Here is a 25,648-nt window from a genome sequence, read left to right on the forward strand (position 1 = left end):
CTCCTGGGAGTGGTAGTTCCTAGGGAAGCCCCACGTGCATGACGGGACTTGTGGCTCCTCTCACTTCCGCGGTACCTTAAAAGCTGCGGTCGGGGGACCGGGTTGTTGGAGACTGTGGGTCGGTGATTACTGTGGAAAAAATGAGGGAAATGAATCCAGCGCATGGCCCCTAGAATGTCCACCGAGGATTTCCAGTCGGACCCTACGGTGAGGTGAGGTTTGTGAGGAACTAAAGCATCCCGGGGACTGGCAGGGGCCACACCGCACCTTTTGGGGCCGTGTGAAGGGGAACAGGAGAAAATGGGTCCAGACCATGGTGGAGCAGGTGCCGAAACCAGTGTCCGTGTGTCCCCGCATCGCCCGTGCAGGGCCGCTAACCCGCCTAGTGTCTGCCCTAAAGCAAACAACGGGAAGACGGGCGTTCCGGGGGGGGGACTTGGTGCGGGGGAGTGTCCACGAGGCAGACCCCGTGGGACCTGGGCATCCGGGTCTTGCAGGTGTTTTATTTTTTAAATTAAAAAATTCCATTGGGGATGAGGGGAGTTCGGGAAGGCAGGTAACTGAAATGTGGCATAAATGTTTTATTTCTTCCAAATGAAACACTTGTGCCAGCCAGAGGGGGACAGCCCAGAATGGTCCCAACTGGCAGGCTCTGTAGTTTTAGCAAAAAGTGTTTCGGTGCCTCACTTTCTCCAACAGATTTGAGCCAAGACCTCAGCTGCACATCATGGAAATCGTTAAACATATCAGATCAAAGGCAAGCCTTCTGTGGTCTTTTTCCAGAAGTGCCGATCTTCCTCACTCCCCCAGCCACCCTGTAGCCCCTTCTCCAGCAAGGCACATACACAGAACCATGCACATTTGAATCTATTAGAACAACCATGCAGAGCCACCCAGCCATCTCCCTGGTGTGCTGTGCCCAGAGCTGCAGGTGGGGCACCCATGAAGCCTTGAGGAAAGAAAGGGCAGCCAAGGCCTCCATTTAGAGGGCAGGGCTCAGGGGCGCAGGCATTTAGTCAGACAGTAACCGGAAATCCTGTGGTGGAGAACATGTAGAAAAAAAAAGGGACTATTGAAATATAAAATCTGTAATAGTTTTTATTTTGCATCTCATACACTTGACAACACAGAGCTGTAAATACAGACATAATTGGCAGAAACACTTCAGCCCAGAAAATCCCGGGGAAGGGGTTGTCCAAGCTCCATCTCCAGCTGTGTGGCAGCTCTGTCTTCTCTCTCTTGTGGATCTCAATGCTTGTGGAAAGTGCAGACTTCCAGAAGCCCTGTAGGGGCAGAGCAGAGGGGGAGAGCCTTCAGAAATCTACCCTGTGTTCGTATGAATGGTTGGGTGAGTGAACAGGTACAGCATGAAGGCCTCAGGCCCTTGTCTGCCTTTCCTCTGCTGAGTGGACCTCACCATTCTTCCACCGCCCTTTCTACTTGCTTCTGAACTCTACCTCCTACCTAGGGACAGCCCTGGAGCATCTCTCCCACCTCATTTCTTATGGGCAGGCTCACACACCTGAGTAGGTGTGGGTACAGCAATAGTCCTTCCCTGACCTCACCTTGGCAAACCAGGTGAGAACTGACCTAGCCCTTGAAACATGCAAGATTCTGTGCAAGGGGTTGGGAGAGAAGAGTTCAGACTGTCCCACTCCTTGTAGGAGACACAGGGTAGGTGACTCATAACTTGGTATACACCACAGTGGACCTCAAAAACCACATTGCTTGCCACTGCATGTCAGGCTGTTTAAGACACCACCTGCTGCAGCACATTCTAGCAGAATCGGTGTCCGTGGGCCTGGAAATCTACATTCTGGTAAGACCAATGGCTCACCCACATGCCACAGATGAAGGCCAGGCCAACTGCCAATTGCCACATGCTCTTCTACATTTTCCAAATGCTCTCAGGGAGTCAGTGTGTGCAGCAGAAGTAGGCCTCACAGGTGTTTAGGTCTGTTTCAGATCTTAGAAAGTGTACTTCGGATGAGTGCTATCTGTGGTGAATTCTTAAGTCACCAGCACTCTCTAGAACAATGGTCTCTGAGAGACGTGTCCTCAGCCTGAGGAGATGCCCTGTACCGCAGGGCACACGCACTACAGAACACTCATAGTGAGGCAGTGCAGGGGTGAGGAAACAACTTTTAAACTCAGTTTTACCTCATTCTAATGTATCTAGCTGTATTTCTGATGGCTACCATACTGGACAAGGCAATTTTCCCAAGATGTGGATTTGGAGGCACAGAACATGGGTGTGCAAATTCTTTTCATTTTTCTCAGAAACACGAGCTTCAGGAAGTCCATAGAAAAGTAGAATTTAAAGTGTGTTTGGATGCAAGGATGTGGGAGGGCCATGTTGTGGGCTAAGGAGTTGGTTAGCACTCGCTAAACTGAGCACTACAGGTAATGGGCTCCGGGCTGAAAGCACCTGGTCTAATGGAACTCAGCTGTATCCAATATTGAGAGTGTGGGCTAAAGCGTAAACAAGAACTAGGTGAGAGGTCAAGAGTGGAGGCAATAAAAGCAGGCCTCGAGAGAGGCCAGAGAGACATTTTCCACCATCTCTGCTCTCCCTGTCGGTGCCTCATCCCCAGATCCTTCTTCGTGCCACGTTACCAGCCTAGCCGGCCGCAACAGGGCCATGTCTAGTTTTCTTGTTGTATGATTTTCCATGAAGATCTCTCAGTATCCAAGAAGTTTACTCCCTTCGTGTTCTGAACCTGTGTTCCCTGTAGTATTCTCCCATCCAGGCTGCTTGTCCCACGTGCTGGGCTTAGGGTAGGCCGGCCCCTCCCTGTTTCATCTTGTCCATATGGCCACACTGTGAGGACCACAGTCTGATCTTTGATCTCTGCCCCCACTATGTTAGCTCTGCCATTCCCCGGTGCTGGTCCTCCTACTCACGAGAAGTTGAGCACTTCCTCAGGTTACCAACAGCCTTCATATATTCTGGTCCAAGGTATTTTTCATATGTGTCTTTGCCCCTCAGGTCAACCAGGCATTTTGTGTTGTCCTTGAATAGGAGGTCCTTGGTTTCAGAGTGGAACATGCAGAACTTGCTGGAGCAGTCAGCCACTGTACTTCCATACTCCACCTGCCAAAAGGACAGAGTCCGTTGGGACCTGTGGCCTTGAACAACTAGAAACACAAGAATCTGAGGAAGCCAGAAAAGTTCAGAACCAGCCCTGGGGGGTGGGGAAGAGACACTCTACAGTGGGCCCTGGAAACTATCTCCCTCCCTCACTTGCCACTTACCCACTGGAGCCCACTCTGCAATTTCATGATGACCCAAGATCCCCTGCAGGCTCTCCCATCCTACCTTCCTCTGAGAAGCCCAGCAACCCGGTCCTGCCATCTCTGACCTCTTGCCTACTTCACTGCCCATGTCCCTTGAGTCTGTAGGCAATGAGAAGATATGAACATGTCCCTTCCAACATTCGTGTTAAAGAAAACACTAGATATGAGCCATCCCAGAGGAGTGGAAGAGATAGTTTGAAAAATTCATGTTCGACTGCATTTTGAATTTTAGATTGAGCAAGCCACCCGACTCCTAAGTTTGCGAGCAAAGTGATGGCTGCCGGAAGCTTAGCATTGCAGGGCGGGCATGTGGCCCAGCAGCTGAGGTGCTGCTTGGGATGCCTGGGTTTGTGTCTCAGCTCCACTCCTGGTTCTGCTCCTGACTTCCTGCTAATGTGCAGCTGGGGAGAAGGCAGGTAATGGCTCAAGTAGTCGGGTCTCTGCCACCCATATGGGAGTCCCAGATTGAGTTCCAGCTCCATTCGGAGAGAGCTCCAACAGCAGAGAATTCTGTCTCTCTTCCTTCTCCTTTTGTGTCTCTCTGCCTCTTGAACACATTTCAAGAAAGTTTAACATTCCATATGGTACGTAGGAAATGTTTATGAACTGTTCATCATGTGCCTAAGAAGGACTTCTAAAGGCATGCTATCTTAATAAGAAAAAAGGTGCATCGACGGGAATGAAGCTATTTCTGAAAGAAAGGTGCTAGTTGTGTGTGGCGGTGGGGATGTTTCTAAGTTGGGGATATCCGGCAGCCTCTCCACGCCCCTCAACCCCTGCCTCCTGAGACTGACACTGAGTCCCAGCTGACAGTTGGAATCTTGTGATTTACAGACAGCTGAAATGCCCAGTCTGCTTAGGCTAAAGAAGTAAAAATGCCCTGTTCATGACTTGTATCAAGGGGTGCTGGGAAACAGAATTCATCTTCCTCATGTTCAGCAAGCAGTGGAGAGATGGGGTGCTCCTGAACACAGCCAGTGGAGTGAGAAGGCCTAGTCTTGTCCAGAGAGCATGTGGATTGATAAGAACTTGGCTCTTGTCCCCAAGAAGAGCCCACCCTAGGGAGCCACTTGTACAGTGGCACAACTCGAGCACTTCCTGTGGATCAGGCAATCTCCTGTTTTTTGGGTGGGCAACTTCACCCATCTGCATTGTAACTCAGAAGATGGTAAAGGTGTTATTGTTCCAATATACAGATGAAGACAGGAAGGCACAGAGAAGTGACATCCTAGACCCAGAATAGCACAGCCAGGAGCAACTGAGTTGAGCTTTGAACCCAGATACACTGATCCATAACCCACGGCTTCCCCCATTCTGGTTTCCAGGTAGAGAATGTTGAAACCGGTGTTAGCTGTCATCCCCCACAAGTGATGTACAGCTGTCTAGGAAGAAAGGGTGGGAGAGCCGGCAAGCCACACCTGCAGGTCTAGCAGTATCTGCTTGACGCAGCCTGCCTTCTCGCGCCTGGAGACCACGGCATGGTTGGGGGATCGGGCAAGATGGCAGCTGGCAGCCTCGCTGACAGGCTTCCTGCTACCGTCAAGGCACAGCAACTCAAAGTCTTCTGCTTTCAGATCCTTAGCCCATGAGTCAGGGTTCCTGCCTGGGGAGAGGGAGAGAAGGCGGATCAGCACGGCTGATGGTCTGGGCCAAGGCGACCTTGCCGGGGTGTGCCACTCAGCAGTCCTGAGGCCTCTGGCGAGCACAGGAGGTGTTCAAACTGGGATTGCAGTGATGTGTGACAGACAGCTATGTGGTCTGCACAGCAACTACCAGTGATTGTCTCCACTTTTCCCGACCCAGCCAGGTGAGACTGAACAAAATTCAACGGAAGCAACTCAACAGAATTTTCATTTCTACCAAAGACTAAAGCCTGTGGCTCTTCTTGCTCCAGTACAGGCAGTACACAGCCCTCTAACCCAGACTGACGGCACTATGTGCATCTCCAAAGCAGAGAGCTTTGCCTCTGGGGACCCTTTTGAAACCGGGGTTTTAGGCCCAAGTCCCTCCTATTAGCCCTAAGCGAAAGCATGCCCATTGTTTAGAAAAAATGCGAAGTTGGTGGTGATGGCTGAATGGACACTACCAAAGGCAGAGAGGTAACTAACAATCTGGACTCAAGTGAGTTCTAACTCACTTGGTGATATGGGGAGGTCAGGGGTGGAGTGGAGTGCTCATTCTTACCCAAGTTTATTGATGGATGGATTGACTTAATGTCATAGCCATCCAACTTTTTACCCAGAAGTTAACACTCATTGAGGAGCCAGTGTCTGAATTAATCATCAGTATATTGGTTGTCAAACAATTATTTTCCAATGTGATCAATCCTCTACATTCTATGGTAAGATTAAGAGCTTTGTTTTCATTAATCAGTATCACCTGGTAGATTTATATTCTAATCAACTCTAGTCTTATTCTAGTCAATTCTGGACTGCCATTGCGATTTCAGTGTTCAAAATCCCTATGGTTGGCAATGGGAGTGCCTTCAAACTGGCTCCTGTTTGACCTGACACATCTTATACTATTTGAGCCCTTCTTTGTGGTACTTTGGGCTCACCATACAGTTTTCCTGCCCAATATTGCAGTCAGCTATTTCTTGCGCTTGTAGAGTTCAGGTTTCTTTTAATAGGAAGCACTGTTTAGTAGCCAGTATTTGGGTGCCTTTTCCTCTGGTTCCTCTCAACGCACGGAGCCAGGAAATAGAGGAGATGGTGACGAAGGACATCACTGAGCTGATGGTTCATGGAGGCGATGCATGTCAAATCAGCAGAATATGAAATTTCCTGGCCCAAGTCATTGTACCATAGATAATGGGAAAATGCCTTGTTTCTGGGAAATAGATCTTGAGGTATTTAGGGGAAATGAAAAGCAGGACTGCAACTGTGGAGGTGGCTTGTGGGAAAGAATTCAGAGCCACTGGAAACTCCATGACTCTGATCACCCTGAATGGATAGGTCAGAATGAGAGCCCTGGAGGATGACACTGTAACACTTCCATGGAAGCATTCTGAATACCAGCACATCCTCCTAAGACAGGTGCTATGGGCACAGGGCAGCGTGCGCACATACCATCGGTGTTCTCCAGCACAGTCTGGGACTTGACGAAAGCCACATCGCCCTTCTCCACCAGACACCTGCAGAGACCCAGCAGAAACAGAGGAGTTCAGAGTGCCACAGTCTGTCTCTGAGGGGCCACCTGATATTTGCGTTACAACTTCTATCACTAAGCAGTGCAAGGAAGAAAGAGAAAGCAAGCGAGCTCCACACAGTCTTCTACCTAATACAGCATGATTCAGTACAGCTTCTATGATCCTATCATTTTCCTAATATCAGCATGGATGCCAGATACCAATTTACCAGAGAGGGCATTCCTCTCCCAGTGTCTATGAAATGTGAATAAAAACTCAATTCCTGCAGACGCTTTCGAGGTGAAAAGATCTACAGACTCTCTCCATTGAGGTTCGGGATTTGGAAACCCTGCCCTTTACTGTTCTCTGGCTCCGGATGCAGCTAGTTGTCTGTCGCCCATTGGTATCCAGAGGAGCCAGAGCCAAACTCCTGTCTCCGGGTTGACTCATCTCCGCTAGCGTTTCATTGCCTTGGTGTGCGGCACCTTTGGGACTGGATGGCTCTTGGGTGTGTCATGCTGTCCCCCCTAGGCACAGTAGGATATTTAACCATTTCTACTCATTAGACAGTGTAGGACATGTCCCTTACCCCCAACTGTCACAATCAAAAACATCTCTAGACATTGCCAAATGTCCCCCAGAGGGAGCAAGCAGGCCCCACATGTGAACATCACAACTGGCCAGCCATCAGTCTCTTCAGCCTGGGACAGCCACATCTGGCAGCCAGGGCCTGGGAGCAGCCTGGATGCCCCTTCATACACAAGAGCATCCACATCTGGTTGTCAAATCTCCTGTCCTCATGTGTGCATGCCACACTCATGGACTCGGTGCATACCACCATCCTCTCAGCCCCCAGAAGGACTCGGGCATGGCTGGGAGAGCCGTCCGTCATGGTCAGGGTCAGGGTTGGAACACTCACCTGAAAGCCCCTGTGTAGCCATAATATCCCTCCCGGTTGTTGGGGACACACTTATTTGGGCCAATACACAGCTCACAGAGACTGGAATTTTTCAGAGAGCCAGGTGCACAGCCTTGACTGAAAAACTCATCTGCATAAAAAGAGAAGGGGGGTCAGCTCCTGCTGCGCCAACACAGTGTCTTGGAATCTGTTCTCATTCTGTGATGCCCCACCCTCACCTCAGCACCTGTCAGGCTGCAGGCTATAAAAAAGAAACTTATAGAAGCTGTGACAAGGGGTGAGTGGCCATTGCGATTCAGGGAGGAAGGGATTCCTTTGAGCCCCGTGAAGGTATTATCACTAACTGAAAGAAGAAAATGCAGAGACAAAAAATGACAGGAGTCTCCCTGCATGAGCTTGTCCACCTGTTTCCAGAGGCCACACCCTTGCCTTTATCATATCTCCTGGCTCACGGAAGGACAGGGGAGTTCCAGGGCGTGTTCATGGTTCCCGGCGTGCAGCAGTGTGACCGTTGCAGTGGCATCTTCATCTTTCTGGAGGCCGCCCCAGCTGCACTTGGCCTTGGGTCAGACTGGTGTCACATAGCACCTGGGGTGCTTCCACTTGCATTTGCGCAAGGACTGCTGGGTCTGTTACCAGATTTCGTCCGCCCTCTTTTTTTTTTTTTATTTGAGCTGCCTGAATTTGGAGGTGACAAGCAGGAAGCACTCAGGATGTGGATATGAATCACAACTATTGGGAAACATTTGCCTTTGGAGTATGTTAGAAGTTAAGGGCTAGGGCCCGGCGGCATGGCCTAATGGCCAAAGTCCTCGCCTTGAATGCCCCGGGATCCCATATGGGCGCCGGTTCTAATCCCGGCAGCTCCACTTCCCATCCAGCTCCCTGCTTGTGGCCTGGGAAAGCAGTCAAGGACGGCCCAATGCATTGGGACCCTGCACCCACGTGGGAGACCCGGAAGAGGTTCCAGGTTCCCGGCTTCGGATCGGCGCGCACCGGCCCGTTGTGGCTCACTTGGGGAGTGAATCATCAGACGGAAGATCTTCCTCTCTGTCTCTCCTCCTCTGTGTATATCTGGCTTTCCAATAAAAATAAATAAATCTTTAAAAAAAAAAAAGAAGTCAAGGGCTAGAAGTATGCTCTTGATTTTCAGGGGACTCAGGGAATAAATGGATTCCTATCCTATGAAGAGATCCTGAGAACTTGGCGAGACGCCGATAAGAATGAACAACCACACAGACCGTGAACACAAGTCCTCTGGCAGGGGTGGCTGTCCACCCCATATCCATTTTCGCGTGGTCCTTAGTCGCAAACATCTGATTCTAGTTGGGTGAGAACAAGCCCAAATGAAAGAGCAGACTCCTCTATTACAGCTAGGTGTAGTGATGAGGCACCTAAAATCCAGGCACCCCTTGATGACTGGGGTTCCCTGGATCATGGGTGCAGTGGCAGCCGGGGGTGATCTTGTAGAGGGAAGCGTCATGCCAAAAAGGATGGAGCAGAAAGAGGGATGAAGCCTGATTTCTCATGACTGCAGCCAGGCTGGGCTTGTCTCCTCTGCTCCTTGTCATCGGGAACCAAAAGAACCGTGTAGTCACTGAAGTCACGTGCAACCAAGAAGAACCACTCTGAACAACTTGCTTCCAGCCCTGCTCTTCTCTGTTACAATCTGCTTGAGTTTCACTTGAACTGTTTGTATCCACAGAACCACAGCTCACAGCATCGTGCAGCGCGTGCCCCAAGGTTCGCTCACCAAATTTGCAGTGGTTGATCCTGCTGTACAGGAGGCCCATGGGGATGTTCCAGCCAGCTGTTCTGTCCACGGCGGTGTGGCAGGACTTCTTGCCTTCCAGATTGTTCCAGTTGATGCCAGGATTTGATTTCTTCACCACCGCCACGGAGAGATACCCTGCCAGAAAAGACATCACACATGAAGTGCGAACATCTCTGGGGCCTCCGGAGTGGCTTCCCCCAGTTAAAGCTGCTGCCTCCCCAGGGAAGCAGAGATCCTGCATTGGCCATTGTGTCTTAAGAAAATCCCTCCGTGAACTGTTGCAGATGAAGGGCAAGGCACCCACCCCATCAATGAGGAGGGTCCAGGGTTACATCTGGATGCGTGGAATCTTGGACCGTGAATGCATTCCCTAAGCCCTAGGGTTCACTGTATACCACCTTAGAGGATGCCACATGGGACAATTGTATGTGGTGGAAAGTGTGGAGGAAGTTCTATCTTCATATCAACTATGATCTTTCTGTCATTCTGGTATATTCTAAACATTGGTCTCTTCCAGGGCCTTGTAATCTCAATGTTAAACTTGCCAAACCACTTCCCCCCAACAATAGGAATTGTTCTCTTAGCTCCTAAGTTACCAACTGTGACTCACCGTCCTCTGGTGGGCTCTTACAATCGGAGCTTTCTGAAAGAAAGAAAAAAAAAGGAAAATGCAGACAACATTAAGCAATTATTTATAGATTAGAAAGGCAACGCCTTTCTCATGCTTCAACTAGGGACAAACGGAGTCAAATTCTCAACACGTAGGCAGGTGTACCTCAGCTCTTCCATGGGTGCACAAACCGGAAGCACAGGCAGTGCTGGCCAGCTCTGTTGAAACCCTTCAACAGTGCATGGGGAGAAGCATGTGTCTGGAAACTGCCCGGAAGCCTGGCTGTCCCCCGCAGTTGAGGTACTCTTATGAACTCCACAGCACAGAGCCCCATCCCCCATCACTGGAAGAATGGCAGGTCCTGTCCTAATTTGACTGTGGGGCTGCTGGGCGAGGGAGCCGAGAGCATGGGAAGCAGGAAAGCTATGGACTTCGTGGCAGGGCCCAGGCTGTGAGCGACTTCTGCATCTCTGTTCTCCATGGCTCAGAAGGAAGCAATACAGAGAAGTGCCTGCTCCCACTGTCCCTCCTTTACCATAGTTCTCCGCCAGGACAGGCACCAGACCACACTGGCCTGCGATGTAGACAAATCCTCCATCCAGGCTCATGGCGTCAGCTTCTCCATTCTGCAGGCAAAGACACAGTCACAGTTAACGAAAACAGGCTGTGTCCTGGGGCTTGCACGGTGGTGCAGGGGCTAACCCTCCATCCTGCACTGTTGGTTTTCCCATATGAACACAGGTGCGAGTCCTGGCTGCTCCATTTCTGATCCAGCTCCCTGCTTATGGCCTGAGAAAGCATCGAAGGATAGCCTAAATAGGAGATCCAGAGGGGTATCCTGGCTCCTGGCTTCAGGATGGCCCAGCTCCAGCTGTTGCGATTATTTGGGGAATAAACCAGTGAATGAAGATCTTTCTCTGTGTCGCTTCTCTCCGTAAATCTGATCTGCCCTTCCAATAGAAATAAATGAATCATTTTTCTTTTGAAGGAGGTCGGGTTTCGTGCCCCAGCCCTCGCAGCTGTTTCTTTGAAGGCCTTCCCCAACCCCAGGTCATGACATCCCATGGGACAGCAGGTGTTTGTGTTTAGTTCCGAAAGCATCAGTGCGACCCACCCAACATGAGAATGTACTTTCTTTCTCACCCAAGTAGAATGATCAATTCCAGATGCCTTGCTGAGTCTGTTTAAGAGCAAAGCCCTACATTCAGGCCCCTGAACTTCTGACAAGACACACTGATGTCCACTTACAGGATACCTTCTGCCACCAGCACGTCCCTTCATGAGCCAAAGAAGGGAGCCAGGCACTTGGCAGCCAAGTAGGCCTAGCAGCCTTTTGACACAGCCTGGCGGAGTGCATTCAGGATGTTTATTGAATGAGTCAAGTCTTCTCAGATGACCTAATACAAGGTTAGTAAGTGCTGAATTTCAGAGGTGCTTAAATTTACCAAAAATGGCAAGTTTTCCCTGTGGCCTGACAATATACTTCCTAAGGATAAGCCATAAAGGAAAAACAAACTAGATGGACCAAAAGAACAAACCAGATTTGTAATAGCGAAAGAGAAGGAACCATGAAGTATTTTCCTATTCATCTGCATTCACTGTAACATGCTGATGCCTAATGGGGAGAGCCGGTTCTTGCATACATTTTCCACGCAGCACCAGCCTGGCCGCAGGTTCTCGGTTCTTTACATCTCTGCACCCGTCACTAGGCCAGTCACTGAGTTTCAGCAGGCGCCAACAAATTTTTTGATGAAATTCTAAACTTTTCTCCACCTGCTGAAATGACAACATCTGTATATGGTAAGAGACTCTTTTTCTCTTTCACAACTCTTAGCTCCTCAAATCCCCTCTGTACCTTCCTACTAAGATAATTCTGTTGCTTGCTCTTGACCTGGCACAAGCTGTCCAACAACACAGTAATGATATTTAGTTATGTATGCCATCCAGGGATCAGAAAGCCTTCCAAGCTGCCCCTCCTTTGCCAAGACAAATGCCCTCTGCCTGAACTTTTACAGGTCCTTTTTGTGATCAATGATTTTTCAACAACCAACAAATTCTCTGGCATGCCAGTACGGAGCTGCTTCTGTCCGTTTCATCTGCAAGTGAAATCAGCTTTGGTGCTGGCTACATCTTCACAGTAGCTCATCGTCACAGTTTGGCCACCGATAGGAACTTCGTCTGTCACCGCTGTCACTTCCCAGGTCTTTATTATTTCACAGAGAACTAAGAGGGCTGGTACAGCCATAAGTATTGTAACCCCATGCCAGTGAGTCAGCAAAAACAGATCTTGCTGAGTCATTGTGTGCTTGCAGAAAGTGGAACATCCCCACAGAACAGAAGCTGGGTCACTCCACCTAGCAAGCTTTGAGATTTCCAGGAAAAAAAAAAAAAAAGCTGTTACATGGCATAGTACTTTGCCCTTTTGAAGTAGTTTCATTTTATAACTATAGGCCAGAATTGAATTAAAATATGCTAATCTCATGTGCTTCATGCCATTTACACAGATCTGGGAAATGATTCTCAGAACAGTGTTGGTCTCAACTTGGATGAAGCATTGACCACGTTTGTTTTGTCTTTTAGTCTTGTGTCATGACAGATCCAACCAAGTCTGTGGTGAACAGCTGCGATGAGGCATCCCCGAGAGAAAGGCGAGCCCAGCACTCAATTCTAGAAGATACTCCAAAGGTAAGCACCCAGTGCAGACAGCTCCCCCTGGCAGTGTTGGAATCCTTCCACCTCCCAGTTACATCATGAGTCGTATTACCACAAATGATCCAGAACTCCTGTGGAGGTCATGCGCATCGACTAGTGCACATTCTCACTGCAGGACCTGAGGACCCCGTCTGCCTGTGAGCTCTACCTCCACGTTCACCTACGCTTTCACTGCAAGCTGGAACTCCTTTGGGGAACTTGGACAGGCCAGTGGCTTCCCATTGCTGCTGCTGCTGGGTCCCTGGGTTGGGACCAAATTAACTAAGCCCTCCAACTTTGTTTCCCAGGGTTCCTTACTAGCAGAAATGTGGGTCACTTCTATTTAATTCACTCAATGAACAATGGCTTGACCTTCCAGAATAGCATAACAAGCTCAACATTATACATAAGAAATACAACTGTTCCTCACCTAGGCATTTGATCCTCATCTCACAGAATATGACAGTGTGGGTCTTTGGTTTCTGACCCAACATCTGTAAGCCATTCCCAAAATCCAAGGCTTTGAGCAGGAAAGCATATTACAGTGTCAAAGAACACCTGCAAAAAGTTGCTTCCTCCTGATCTTACTTTTTCTTCCTCAGCTAAGCTTCCAGTACTTCCAAGTTTGGTTCTTGCACACACGAATGTTTCAATGTGCCACATCCAGTGTTCAATACTGAAGCCAACCACCCAGAGTGCTAACAGACATGTATATAGACTAGGGTTTTTTAATCTGAAGCCTTTGCTGTAATTTTGCTCAATTTTTCTTGTCTTAGTTCAGGCAAAAAAGGAATGCATATTCCAATAGCCTAAGGTGATATTAATTATTGAACACGTGAAAGACACAAAAAATGAGGTTGCTGGTCTATTTTCACCCCTGGTAGATGGTTTTGCAGCCACGTGGTTATCCACAAGTACTCAGAAAGTAGAATGAACACACTTCAGCAAGAGTCAGATGGCAGACGGTGGCAGGAGATACAAGTGCCTTCAAGAGATGTGCTTTCATTTTACTACATTTACTGGCTTATTATAAAGGAAACGACCAAAGAAGTGCTGGTGGAGGTGACGCACAGAGCAAGGAATAAGTGCAACCGGAGGCCTGGAGCTTAGAGGTTAATACCCTCTCCAGTGATGCTACCTTCCGGCACCTTGAGGTGATAACGTACAAGCTCCAAATCAGCTTTTGAAAAAATAATTTTTGATATGATAAAAGCTCACAAGAAATCAGGAAATGAGAAAAATGCAGTGGGCAACCATATAGGATGGTCCCAATAAGTGTTTTCTCTGCTGTATGATTGTAACAATATTTTCTTTATATCATTCAGAGTTTTCAAAATTCCATTGAGACAAACATGGGCTACTCTTGGGAACAGCAAAGCACATTTGTACCTGCTTGTAAATTTAACACAGGGTCCTGTGTGGGGGTTCAGTCTCCCTAAAGGAATCACTGCTCAGCTGGCCTTCCCACCAGAGGCTCCCAGAAAGAGGAAAGAACCCTAAAGTCACCCTCCAGACCCAGAAACTCACCCTTGCTTGGGGCTGGTCCCTGGGACTCCCACCTCTCCCCCAACACACACATTAGCTCTGTCCTAGAAATGGACCAGCAGGCAGCAGCAAAGACATCGCCTGGGGTGGGCAAGTGCGACATACCATGATCTTGGCAATGCAGTCTTCGGTGGTCTCCGCGGATTCACATTCTATTTTTCCTCCACTGTTCACACTCCACTCATCACACTTGCGCCTCTCGTAGTGGCCCAGGGCACACCACTTGATGGTCTTGCATTCATTCTGCGAGGAGTCTGGGCCTACGGCATCGGAACAGAGAACCAGAGGTCAGAAGGAAGGTCCCAGCTCCTCACTGTCTTCGCCCACATTATGGCATCTACCAGCTGATAAACAGAGATTCCCTTTGAAAATTGAATCATCTTAGAAAGCAGTCAGTACAGTGTCTTTTGGTTGCCTTCTTAGTTTGGCTTTTTCTCTTCTTCTGAGAAGCTAAGCTCCAGCCTTGGAGTGCTCTAGGACTTGTGGCTAGTTTTTTCCCCCCTTTTTCAGATGGCACTGGATCACCTGCTATGCTCTCATCTGAGTGTTCATTATTATTTCTTCTGCATAATGACCTATGAACATCCACTCCCACACAGACAGGGCCAAGTGGGTCTTGTTCACAGGGGACACCCTTAGTGTTTGGAGCAGGACCAACACATGGTCAGTGTAACACCTGTCTGATGAATAAGTGGGCACCTGCTCAGCTTTCACATTTGGCCGAGAGTCACTTGCTCAGAGGTCTGACCTCAATCTCCACGGCCTTTTTTTTTTGGTAACATATTCTCCATGATGAAGAGCCGCATGGTGTTTTGTTTTGTTTTGTTTTCTGAACAGGTGACTCAGGGAATGGATCATTCAATGATGTGGCTATTCATTCAACAGTATCTTTTCCCCAGAGTTGAGAGTTCTGCGACAGAACAATCCAATATCTGAGTATGTCCAGCATCTAGCCAAGTTCATGACTAGACGTTCAACTAGACGTCTATTGAATGAATGCATGATTAAGCAAAATGTCCATGACTCAGTGGAATCCAGGCTCATATGGACAGCTCTGGAGTTCCAGCTCTGATGGACTCTCATGTTGCCTGGCCTGGTGCCATTTGCAGAAATTTCTTTTTATTTTACTTATTTAATGCCAAGCTAATTGGTTGCACACAGTGGGTAAGGTTACCCTGGCCTTACACAATGGAAATAAAACTAGCACCTAGCTAAGGTATTCAAAATGTGAATTTTCTTTAAAGCCACAACTGACATCTGGTCCATTTCAGCATAACTGACGTCAAGTCACCTCAGCCTAAGAAGATTCACAGGGTAGAAAAAGCAATGCTACTAAAGGCTCCTGAAAAGACTGCATCACTGGTCCTCGCCTCCCCAGCCCCCAGAGTCCAGACTCCTTCCCCAACACTTACATATGCCATCCCGGAGGTTACGGACAGCCGTGACGTACTCATACCCCAGGTACAGGTTGGAGTCCATCCTGGGGGGAACTTTCAAAAAGCCTTGGGCCGAGTCCTTAAACAGCAGGTTCTTCCCATGGGGAGAGCTGAACAGTTGGAAGTCTTTTGATTTATCTTTGCCGAAATGTTCCTGTTCAGAGTATAATGAGAGGGTGAAGAGCCACAAGGATGAATGGAAAACTTTGAGATGCCAGAAGGGCAGGCAGGCAGTCAGGTGTGCTGCTGCCCACCCAGGACCTTCTCAGTGCCCAGAACGCTTAGAGACAGGCCACACCCTCTCTTCCTGAACAGATCTCCCCGGATGGATTGAGAGAGCACAGAACAAGAAAGGCACTAATCCTGAGGCTACGGTGTGTGGTTACTACTTAATCTCTTGACAGATAGGTGAGAGGGCTGGGTGGGAGTGCGCTCGCTCAGCCTGGCATCGCACTACTTCAAAGGAACAGAGCTGGCTAACAGACTTGGTGATTTTCTTTGGAAGAGAAGGGACAGACAAGAAGGTTCCCTGGAAAGGGATGTTGGTCCTGGGTCTTGAAGGACAGCCTCAAATGGCAAGAAATGGAAGAAGACAACAGTGTGAAACCTGTTGCGCCACCATTGCCAAAGAGATGAAGGTAGTACCAGAGCCAATCCTTGCTGCTCTGTGCAGGACACCAGCTGGAGGCATTCATAGAAATTGATGGAATGTGGTTCTGATGTCCCATATGGATCCCATATGGACACCGGTTCATGTCCTAGCTGCTCCAACTCCCTAATCATGACCTGGGATACTAGCAGAGAATGGCCCAAGTCCTTGGGCCCTTGCACCAACTTGAGAGATCTCAAAGAAGCTCCTGGCTCCTGGCTTTGGATCCACCTAGCTCTGGCTATTGTGACCATTTGGGGATTGAACCAAAGGACGGAAGGTCTCTCTCTCTCTGTGTCGCTTTTTCTCTTAAAAAAAAAAAAAGAAATTGATGATGTACAGCACAGTTCCATGTGTGCCTTGAATACATGGAACTTCTACAGTGGCGAGAAGGCAAGGGTGAGAGTCCCCAGACCTGAGCAGCAGCAGATGGGAGTACCTGGGCCTGGTTGAGAAGCTCCCAGATGAGGTCCTCCTTGCCATCCACACTGCGGGCCACGACGGCGTGTGAAGGGACACGAGCCAAGTGGCACTGCTCATACTCGTCCACTGGCTTGCGGGTGTTGTCTGGGCACAGCAGCTCATACTGGTCCCTGTCAGCCTTGTCGGGCAGGTTCTCTGGGGGAGGAAAAGCCGGGATGAGTTGACAGCAGACATAGCTAGGAGCCATGGTAATGCCTCCTCACCCTGGGAATTCCACTGACCATGGGAAGTTTGAGTGGAGAGGCTCAGCATGTTCACCGAGCACCAGGGAGAACGCAGGACAAAGACTTGCTCAAAGTACCAAGGTTGCTGATGCCCAGAGCAGCCAAGGCTGCCCATGCCACAGCCAAGGAGTCTGAGCTCAGCCAGATTAGCCCCACACCCCTTGCTAAGGCCAACAGAGCCATTGTAAGGACAGGCCAGATGATGGAAAGAGGCCCAAGAATCCAGGCCAGGACCTCCCCCTATCCCCCGCTGACCTCCATACTCAACCTGTGCTTGGGTAGACCAGCCATGACAAGGGTTTGTGTTTGCCTGTCTCAATGTCCAGCATGAAAAAGGGGAAGGAGAGAAGAATGCTCATGATCTACAAGGGACCTGCTGAGTTCTCTGCCACTTACCAAATATGGTCTCTTGTTTAACAAAGGCCACATCTCCAACACCATCTTTTAGACACCTGTGCAAAAAAGCACATGTTAGGAAGGTTCCCACAGGCCAGGCCTGGACTCTGGCTGTCACACTGTCTGGGATTTTGCAAAGTCTGGGGGGAGACTTCTAGGTGGGTCCCACAAGACAGCCTGCACCATGAGGTTGACATCAGGAGACCACCAAGATGGGAGGGTTGGGAGCACTGAGATCATGCAAGATGAAGGCCCCTTGCCTTATACCCCACAGCAGTAAGAAGCAACTTCCATGGAGAAGAGTCAGTAGGCCCCTGCAGTAGATAATTATGGAGTGGTGACTCCTAGCTGGCTAGAAAATTTAAGGTTTAGCCGAGTTAGAAAGAGGCAGTAGGAAATTTGCTAGAGGAACTATGTGGATGGGGGAGTGGGAGGTGGCAGGAGCCTGCTTGTTGGGGTCAGATGAAGGAGGCCGTGGGCTGGCCTGGCCTCAGTAGTGTCAGGTTAAAGACGTAGAAGTGGACAAAGCCTCCTGGATTAGTCTCAGTGGCAGGCCTGGCCCTGCGTTGGCCCAACGCTGAAATCTCACCCTGAGGTCATTGGGCACTTTGGCCACTAGGGAGCAGCAGATGCTACTTACTTAAAGGCGCCGGAGTAGCCGTAGTACGGTTGGGAGGAGGAGCAGACACATCCGGAACACAGCTGACACAGCTGGGGGAAGTGACTACTGTCTGCACAGGGGACACAGCTGCCCGAGAAGAAATTGGCCACTGCTGCTCGACACAGAGAAAAGAACCACAGGGCACGAATGAGCCTGACCATGGGCAATGAGGTCTCCCAGCCTAAGCACTAAAGCCCAGTCCTAGCTCACCTCCTTCCTTGTGCTGATTTTGCAAACAAGAGCAAGCTAATCCTTGTCCTGCCAACACCCAACCAAGGCAACACACCCGGGTTTCTTGCCCATCGAGGCTTACCCTCGGCCTTGGCAAGGGACCACCTGGGTCCTGCACACCAGCAATGGGAAGAAAATGTGGGGAGATGCAGGCTGGCCACTACAACCACTTCCAATGGTACAGGACACACACACAGAGCAAAGAACTCCAGTGAAGATATGTGGACCAAGACACTGAGGTGCAGACTGAAACCTTCCTCCAGGCCTGCTGGTAGGCTCTCCACATACCAGGGAAGCTTCTGGAAGCTCAGGACACAAAGGGCCCAACTGCCACCTCCCAAGCTGGCTAACCTCCCTGACCCATCCAGGAGATCTCCACACAGGTCCAACTGATGAGGATGGTGTGATTCTAACAATGGCCTCTAGGTGTGGGCACCTAGAGCAGGGCTGCCTGCCCAGGAGCATCCAGCCCCAGCCTACTTACCTTTCTCCAGTGGCTTGCGAGGCTCCGGCAGGTTACAGTACAGGAAGCCTATAGGAACGTTCCACCCAGCAGATCTGCCAAGGCCTGTGTGGCAGGACTTCTTGCCTTGGAGCTCGTTCAGCTGGAAGCCGCTGCCCTTCTTGACCACAGCCACAGCGTAGTAGAAGGTCTGTGGATCTGCAGAGGGACAGGGTCAGCAAAGACCTCAGTCCTGCATGGATGACACTGCGCATCGCTCCGCACGCGCAAGTGGGGAAGGGAAACCCTAGGCCACTTGGGTTGGGTTAGGTTGCATGGTAAGAGTCAGAGAAGCCATTCTAAGTTTGTAGGGGAAAGAGGACCATGGAAGGTGCAACCATAATGACCCTGCAAGCACGCCCAGGTGCCGTACGTGGTTGGCCCAACCTTGTCCTGCAGTGTAGCTGTCCAGATCAGCAACCCAGACCCACCGCCAACGGAAGCTGTAACAGCAAGGCCCATAGGTCTTCAAAGTACTTCTAGGGCCAGTTAGATTCATCTCAGCCACCCCACTGTGCCTGACACTTGGACACATTGCTAGACCCTGGTGACCTTCAAACTTCCCACAGCCTGCTCTGTCTTTCCAGGGAGCACAGTCTTGGCTCAGAGAGTTGATGTACCAGGAGCCCAGCATTTAACCAGCCCCAAGCTGGTAGCTAACAGGGCCCCTTGCTCCCCACTCCCCCCCTCGAAAGAGAAATGTGGGCTTGCATCTAATCTCCACCATCTGCCTATAGGCACTGACAGCATCTACCCAGGGAGAACTTACTCTCTTGTGATCCATAGAACTCTGCCACTACAGGTTTCAGGTTGTTGGGAGTGAGACCGGCCTCAAACACCAGCCCCGCATCCAGCGTCACAGCATCTGCTTCATTTGCCTGGAAAAGAGCAGTCCAGCCCTCGAGAGAGCCCTTGCACCCACCCAAACCTGGACACATCAGAGTGGGGGCAGAAGCCCCCTCGGTTTGGCCAGGTTGCAGAAGAGATGGGTTGTTTTTGCCATTTCCCTGCAGAGCTGTCCGGTCTCTGGTCACAACCCGACATGGATCTGGCCTTGGCATTGCAAAAGCTTGACCTGGTTGACCTCGTGGGGGAAGCTGGGCACTGCCAGGGCCCGGCAGTCTCTGAAGAAGGTGGTAGTCTGGGTTCAAGTTCCTCTGATGTCTGTGCTCTGTTGCCTAGCATGCCCCTCACTCACAGGCTTCTTCACTCTGACTTCCCACGAGGCCTTTCTCAGGTGGCTTCCTGGAAACCTTTTTCTGGAGGAGAAAGGAAGCCACGCACGACTTGTCTGCAGTCTCAGCACCCTGCGCTTTCCCTTCCTATGTTGGATCCAGGAAACTGCTGGGTTGAGCAACTTTCTCTAGGTTGAAGACATCTTATCTGAAATGCTTGGGATCAGAAATACTTCAGATTTTGGACTGTTTGCATCAACAGAGTGAGATATCTGGGGGAACAGGACCCACATTTCAACAGGAAGTTGATTTGTTTCATATTACTTTATACATGTAGCCTGCAGGGATTTTGGACCATATTATGTTAGTACTGGTTACGAACACTTTTCTGATGTAATTTTCTACTTGTGGTGTCACGTGGATGCTCACACAACTTGAAGCATTTCAGGTTATGACTGCTCGATCTATTCAGGAGTAGAGATGCATGCTACAGTCTATCTCCACTGCTTGTTGTGCCAGTCTCCATTATATAGTTCCTCTAGATGAATATATGTACATACATGCTTATCGATATATCTATTATCATTAACATCAAGTATCTGTACATCTATTGATCTTGTATTTTGCATGAAAGAGAACATGCACTTGTCCATTGGGGATTGATTTATTTCCCTGAGACAATGGGATACTGGACCTTCTACCACTGTATACCTGCAATGTCAGGATACACTTAAATAGCAGAATGATGGACAGGTGACTGTTGCTGACGGACTATACTATCTATTGTAATAATATAGGGAGAATAGTGGGCGGGAGGGAAATAGGGGAGGGTAGAAGAGGAAATGCCCAAGCCTATGGAACTGTAGCATGAAAAACAAAAATTTTTAAAAGAAGAATGCTGAATCTACTTCATGTAGTCAATCACTCTGCTGCATTTTACAAGGAGGACAGCACCCATAGTGAAGGTCCCAGTCAGCTTGGGTCAGGGACCTGGGATCCGAGTCTAGGCAGTCTGAGTGTGTTCCTTACTACTGCACTGTGGCTGCAAGTTACTATTATTGTTATTATTATTATTATTAGGTGCTTCTTATGAAGCCTCATCTTTAAATCAATGGGTCACTTCAAATGGTCTGGGTGTCTTCCTGCTAGATCAGTAATTTATTTTCTCCTTATGTGAATTCTTCAGGTGAGTTAAGCTCTCTCTTTTGCATTTTTACGCAAAAAGGAAACACACCTATTTTTTCCTCCTTGTTTTTCCTTCAGATGCCTTTCAACAAAAATGATTTTTCCAGAAGCTCCTGTAATCTCCCTAGCACCAGTTCTCACCAATCAAATGATAAGGAAAATGTCGTGGCTCCATGACTTTTACAGGTAGGTGGTGAGAGAATAACATTTTTAAATGAAACAGAACACTGTCGTGAGCCAACTCTCTCAGCTAGCTTTTACAGCCTTTGATAGTGAGGTTGCTTCTGTTGTTTTCATGATACATTTCTACTCACTTTGGTCATTTCTAACATGCCTTAAGCACATTCACACGGCCTAGAACCATCACCACTGTTGACCCCCCAGAACGGAAGTCCGGTTCTAGTCACCACATACTTCCCCGCCCCTTGTTCTGGTTCTGCCTCTAGGAATTGACCTCCTAAGGCAATTCATAGGAGCGGAATCATAGAAAACGTGTCCTTTTGTACCTGGCTCACTTGGCTTAGTTTCCAAGCTTCAGCCACAAAGCAGCGGGCGTTCTAACTTCATTGTTTTACCTGATGTTGTTATGCATGCATGCATCAACAAATGTTGGCGTTATAAAAAGATTTCAGTAAGACAAAAACACACAAGAAGTTATTTTCAAAGTTGGTACGTCCACTTGGAGTCTCATAAAGAGCTAGGAGACGTGGTAGACCCTGTGTTCTACACCAGCTGGAGCCAGGTTGTGGAACCTTCTCGGTGGCTTTGTCCAAACCTGCAGTCACCTTCCCCACTTCCCCACTCAATCCACTGAGTAAGAACAAATCAGCAAACAAGAACCTGTCCCTTGTCCTTGTGCAGTGCAGTCCGCAAGAGTGGCCAGAAACTGGGATTTCTTGGCCAGGACCCCAGGATCCTGAGGCCACAGTCACCATGACCTCTGATGTTCAGGGGGGCAACAAACTAGATGGCAAATGGGAGGAGGGCAGTGGGGATTCTTAGGGGAACCTGCCCCGGGGCAGACAGAGCATGGCCTTGTGGGTCTGCATGAGCAAGGCCAACTGAGGAGCTGCAGCGAGTGGACTGCAGGGAAGCCAGGGGCAAGGCCAGCAGGAAGGGACAAGAGGAGATGCTCAGCAGGTGTGCTGACTGCCCACGGTGAGCCAGGTTCCCTCTGATCCCTGTCTGCCTCTCTGTCCTTCCCCTCTGCCCATGCCTTCCTGCTGGCTCTGCTCTCGGAATGCAGCTCTCTGCAGGTGACCAATGACCCCTGCACTAAGAGTCACGACCATTACTCTATAGCACAGCTCAAGGCCATGCTCCTGGGATGCCCGAGTCCACCTTCATGTGCTTGCTTGAGAAAACACCATGATCCCTGCAAAGAGGGTTGTTTGTTCTAGCCTGTACACAACTGAAGGTACCAGGCCCCATCCACCTTTCTAAGAGCATTTACTTAAAATGACTATGCATCTCCCGCGGCTCACAGCAGCTCTCTCAAGGACCCAAGGGCTGTTTCTTTGGAATATAATAACCAGTCTTTCTGTTGCTGGGGAAGACTTGAACCCGAGCTGTATTAGGGGACAGCTAGTCAACAGAGCTGGCATAATGTCACTTACATGGACCGCCCCTTTGTAACTTTGCCTTCTGAATCTACTGAGCCTCCAAGCTCCTCCGCCTCCCTCATTGTCCCTTTCAAACACCCGAGTGTGCCTCTACATACATCAGAATGGAGCTCAGCCCCTTCCCTGCTGTGAGCTTGGGACTGAACAAAATCCACACGCACGGATATGTGGCAGCATTTACCTTGGACAGCTCGCACCATCCCGGTCTCCTAGGAACCCTTGCCAGCCTGGCTGTGCTCAGACTCGGGCCCTTTGCACCTGCTGTCGTTTACGGGCTACTGTACTTCATCCGTAACTCTTGGCAGGACTTACCCAGGCTTTGTCCTCGGATCTCAACTTCACTATTTCCCCTCTCGGAGAGATTATTCCTGACCAGCCAGGTCAATGCTGGCTTCCCTAGGTGAGTCCCAAACCTTTTACTCTGGCCTTCGATGCACATCCCACATTTTGAACTTAGTTTTTCACCTGTGTGTGCCTTTTTCTCCTTACCCTCTCAGCTCCTTGAGGCTAAGGGCTGTGCGTGCTGAAGTCACCATGGCAGCCCCACTGCCCAGCGTGGCATCTGACTCATGCGCAGGTGTACAGGGGCAGCGGAGAAGGAGGAAGAGCCTGTGTAAGCCTAGGAATCAAAGGAGTCAGCCATGACCTGAAGTCACCATGCTTTATTTCGCCTCTCTGTGTCTCGCTCTTCCGCCCGATGACTTTGATAGAGGATGACCCTGTTTTTAATCTGAATTCAGAGAAACTGATGATTCAGATACAGCCACCTTTCAGAATCCATTGGCCTCCTTTTTGCACAGACAGTACAGTGGCCTCCCCGACCTGTCGTTTGTGAAGTGGTCTCTATCCCAGAGGTGGGGGAGTGCTCAGCCAGCTCCGACCTGTGAGCCTGAGAGCCTTGAGAAAGTGCAGGTGTTCAGGTGGCAGCCACTTACCGCAATGGCCTTGATGCAGTCATGGTAGGCTGTTTTCTTCACACAAATGACTCGGGGCCCATCGGGGAGGACTTTTTTTATGTTGTCACGGAAGCTGGCACACTTGTTGGCCTCATGCTCGCTCACGGCACACCATCTCACGGTTTTTTCGGGGACAGCCAGACACAGCCCTGGGGGACAGAGAGGACATGGGGATCAGGGCTCCACCCCTGAAGCTCCTGCATGGCCATGTCCCTTCTGTACTGTCCTGTGGGTCATTCTCGCCCATGAACAGCCTGGTGCCAGGGGCTCAAGAGGAGGACACCCTAGCGGCCTCTCACTGTGTACCAAGTAGATCTCCCTAGTAGAGTTGGAAGCTCACCCCGTGCCTCCTCTGCTTACTGAAGTGGCCCCCGTCCTGCCTGGAGCCTGAGCCTCCCACCACAGCACCGACAGGAACTGGACACCACCATCTGGAAAGCCACCAGGGTGGGAGCTGCCGTCACACACGTCAGAGACTTGATGCTCGGCGGTGCTGAGCCAGCCCTGGGACCTGGATCTCTGGCCTCCTGAGCGTGCTGCCTGAGACACAGGAGAACATTCCTCCGAGTGATCATGCCCTTCTTTCACCAGGAGTTGGAGGCAAACAAGTGTAAATATTCCTTCCTTGCCTGACACTCTCACTGCCACCCTCTGGTCTAGAGGTGAAAGTGTAAACCCCACCCAGCCAAGGCCTTCCCATTCTTCCCACTGAATCCTGCCTTGCTTTTCACCATTCTGTTTGGCTGCCATTTAAAGGCCGAAGCCAGGTCTGGGAGAGCTATTCAAATCTCAGAGGTGGTGCAAAAATGTCCCTATCAGAATGTGGGCATCATCTCCGAAGCCCTCCATCATCTCGTGGCCCTGGGGGACCAACACAGCCCAAGCTGACTCAGAACTCCCGGCTCCATGAAGCAGTTCTGCAGGAGGGGCAAGGCCAGACCCCCACATCTCCTTATCCCACCTCAGCCCCTGGGCAGTCACAGGGGGCTTCAGGAGCCACGGCACACTCCCCCCACCCCTCCGTGCAGAGTTTCCATAGACAATGGATTGTCTCCAGATCTGAACCCTCCTGTGCTGCCCTGAGGCAGAGGGTGGGAGGTGTGGGGGGTTGGGAGGGTATGTGAGGAATGTTTGGCACTCTCTCTCTTTCTCCCTCTTCAGGAGGAGGACAGACTGGTTAATGTGGAAACTTCCACTGGTGTGAATACCCCACAGGTGGCTAACACAGACGACGGGTCAGAGCACCCAACAGGTTAGGAAGGGAGGGGGCAGGGGCGACCAACAACAGGGTATGTGTGTACTCCAGTCACTTCCGCTGGTACCTGGCATCCAAGACTTTCCCCTCACCTTAACCGTCCCTGCAGGTGCTGTTAAGACCTCGCTTGCGGGGGAGCAGCCAGGCCAAGATCCCGACCCCAGAAGTCTGGTCTCACATCCCACGCTCTGACCGTCCATCTAGCAGGACATGAGAACCGCAGACCCTGACTGCTGGCTTGGGTGGGATCGTGGTGCGCGGGACCCTCTGTTATGGAGGTTGGATTTGGCAGGCAGCAGCTGTTGGGGTTCCCTAACCTAGGATTCGCAATGTCCTCATTGAGCACGCCCCCCAGCTTCCAAAGAGGCCGCCGCCAAGCGCTCAGGGAACGCACAGGACCCTGCGGTTCTTAGTGCTGCAAACTGAACCCCGGGCTGCGGCGGGCAGCACGAAGCGTGGGCTCAGGGACCTCCAACCTGCGTGGAGCCGCGGGCGTCCGGGGTCCCCGCGGCTCCACGGTGCTTCCCGGCCGCGGCATTGGCGCCTGCACACACTCACCCAGGAAGGCGCAGGCCAGCAGGGCGCCCACGGAGTACCTCATCCTGGAGCTCTGGAGTTGTGGCGAGGAGCGGCGAGCGCAGACCGACCCGCTTCTGCAACTCCTGCCAGCGCCCGACGCCCCTTTATTGCCGCCGGGAGAGCCAGGCGCAATCTTTGACCTGGCGTGTTTGCGCAGCCCAGTTGCCCAATCGGCCCTCGCCCGCCCCCTTCTACCCCCTTTTCTCGCCCCGCTGATCAAATTTCCTGCTGGACCCGCGCGTGGGATCTAGCACAAAAACTGCTTTTAGGGAAGGAACAAAGAAAAGCCCTCCCCCTGTCTTTGCGGCTCGCTCGGTGCCAGGATGGTGGC

The 25,648-nt window shown here is 50.5% G+C and overlaps 1 protein-coding gene and 1 long non-coding RNA gene across 2 annotated transcripts; one reads left to right on the forward strand and one right to left on the reverse strand.

The window, feature by feature from the left end:
* Positions 1-7: 7 nt before the first annotated feature.
* LOC131478356 (uncharacterized) lies at positions 8-21,055 on the forward strand. The gene is made up of 3 exons (XR_009244424.1): positions 8-217; positions 12,324-12,412; positions 20,984-21,055. It is a non-coding gene; the product is annotated as an uncharacterized LOC131478356 (long non-coding RNA).
* Positions 1,081-25,529, reverse strand: TF (transferrin). Its single transcript, XM_004588321.3, has 17 exons — positions 25,297-25,529; positions 23,463-23,632; positions 19,315-19,423; positions 18,528-18,704; positions 17,792-17,924; positions 17,152-17,207; positions 16,488-16,666; positions 15,376-15,553; positions 14,069-14,223; positions 10,263-10,353; positions 9,728-9,760; positions 9,097-9,252; positions 7,344-7,473; positions 6,366-6,430; positions 4,716-4,900; positions 2,905-3,094; positions 1,081-1,283 (listed from the first exon to the last, which is right to left on the reverse strand). Exons 1-17 carry the CDS (start codon positions 25,337-25,339, stop codon positions 1,249-1,251), a joined length of 2,085 nt encoding a protein of 694 aa, XP_004588378.2. The 5' UTR covers positions 25,340-25,529; the 3' UTR covers positions 1,081-1,248.
* Between the last annotated feature and the right edge of the window lie 119 nt (positions 25,530-25,648).

This window comes from Ochotona princeps, chromosome 30, assembly GCF_030435755.1.
Source record: "Ochotona princeps isolate mOchPri1 chromosome 30, mOchPri1.hap1, whole genome shotgun sequence".
NCBI lineage: Eukaryota > Metazoa > Chordata > Mammalia > Lagomorpha > Ochotonidae > Ochotona > Ochotona princeps.

Excerpts from the sequence above, each read along its gene's own strand:
- TF (XM_004588321.3), bottom strand. The coding sequence starts at position 25,339 with ATGAGGTACTCCGTGGGCGCCCTGCTGGCCTGCGCCTTCCTGG. Across the intron at positions 17,925-18,527 it reads TCGCAAGCCACTGGAGAAAG|CAGTGGCCAATTTCTTCTCG; the intron begins GTAAGTAGGCTG and ends TGTGTCGAGCAG. Across the intron at positions 16,667-17,151 it reads TAAACAAGAGACCATATTTG|AGAACCTGCCCGACAAGGCT; the intron begins GTAAGTGGCAGA and ends TTCCTCCCCCAG.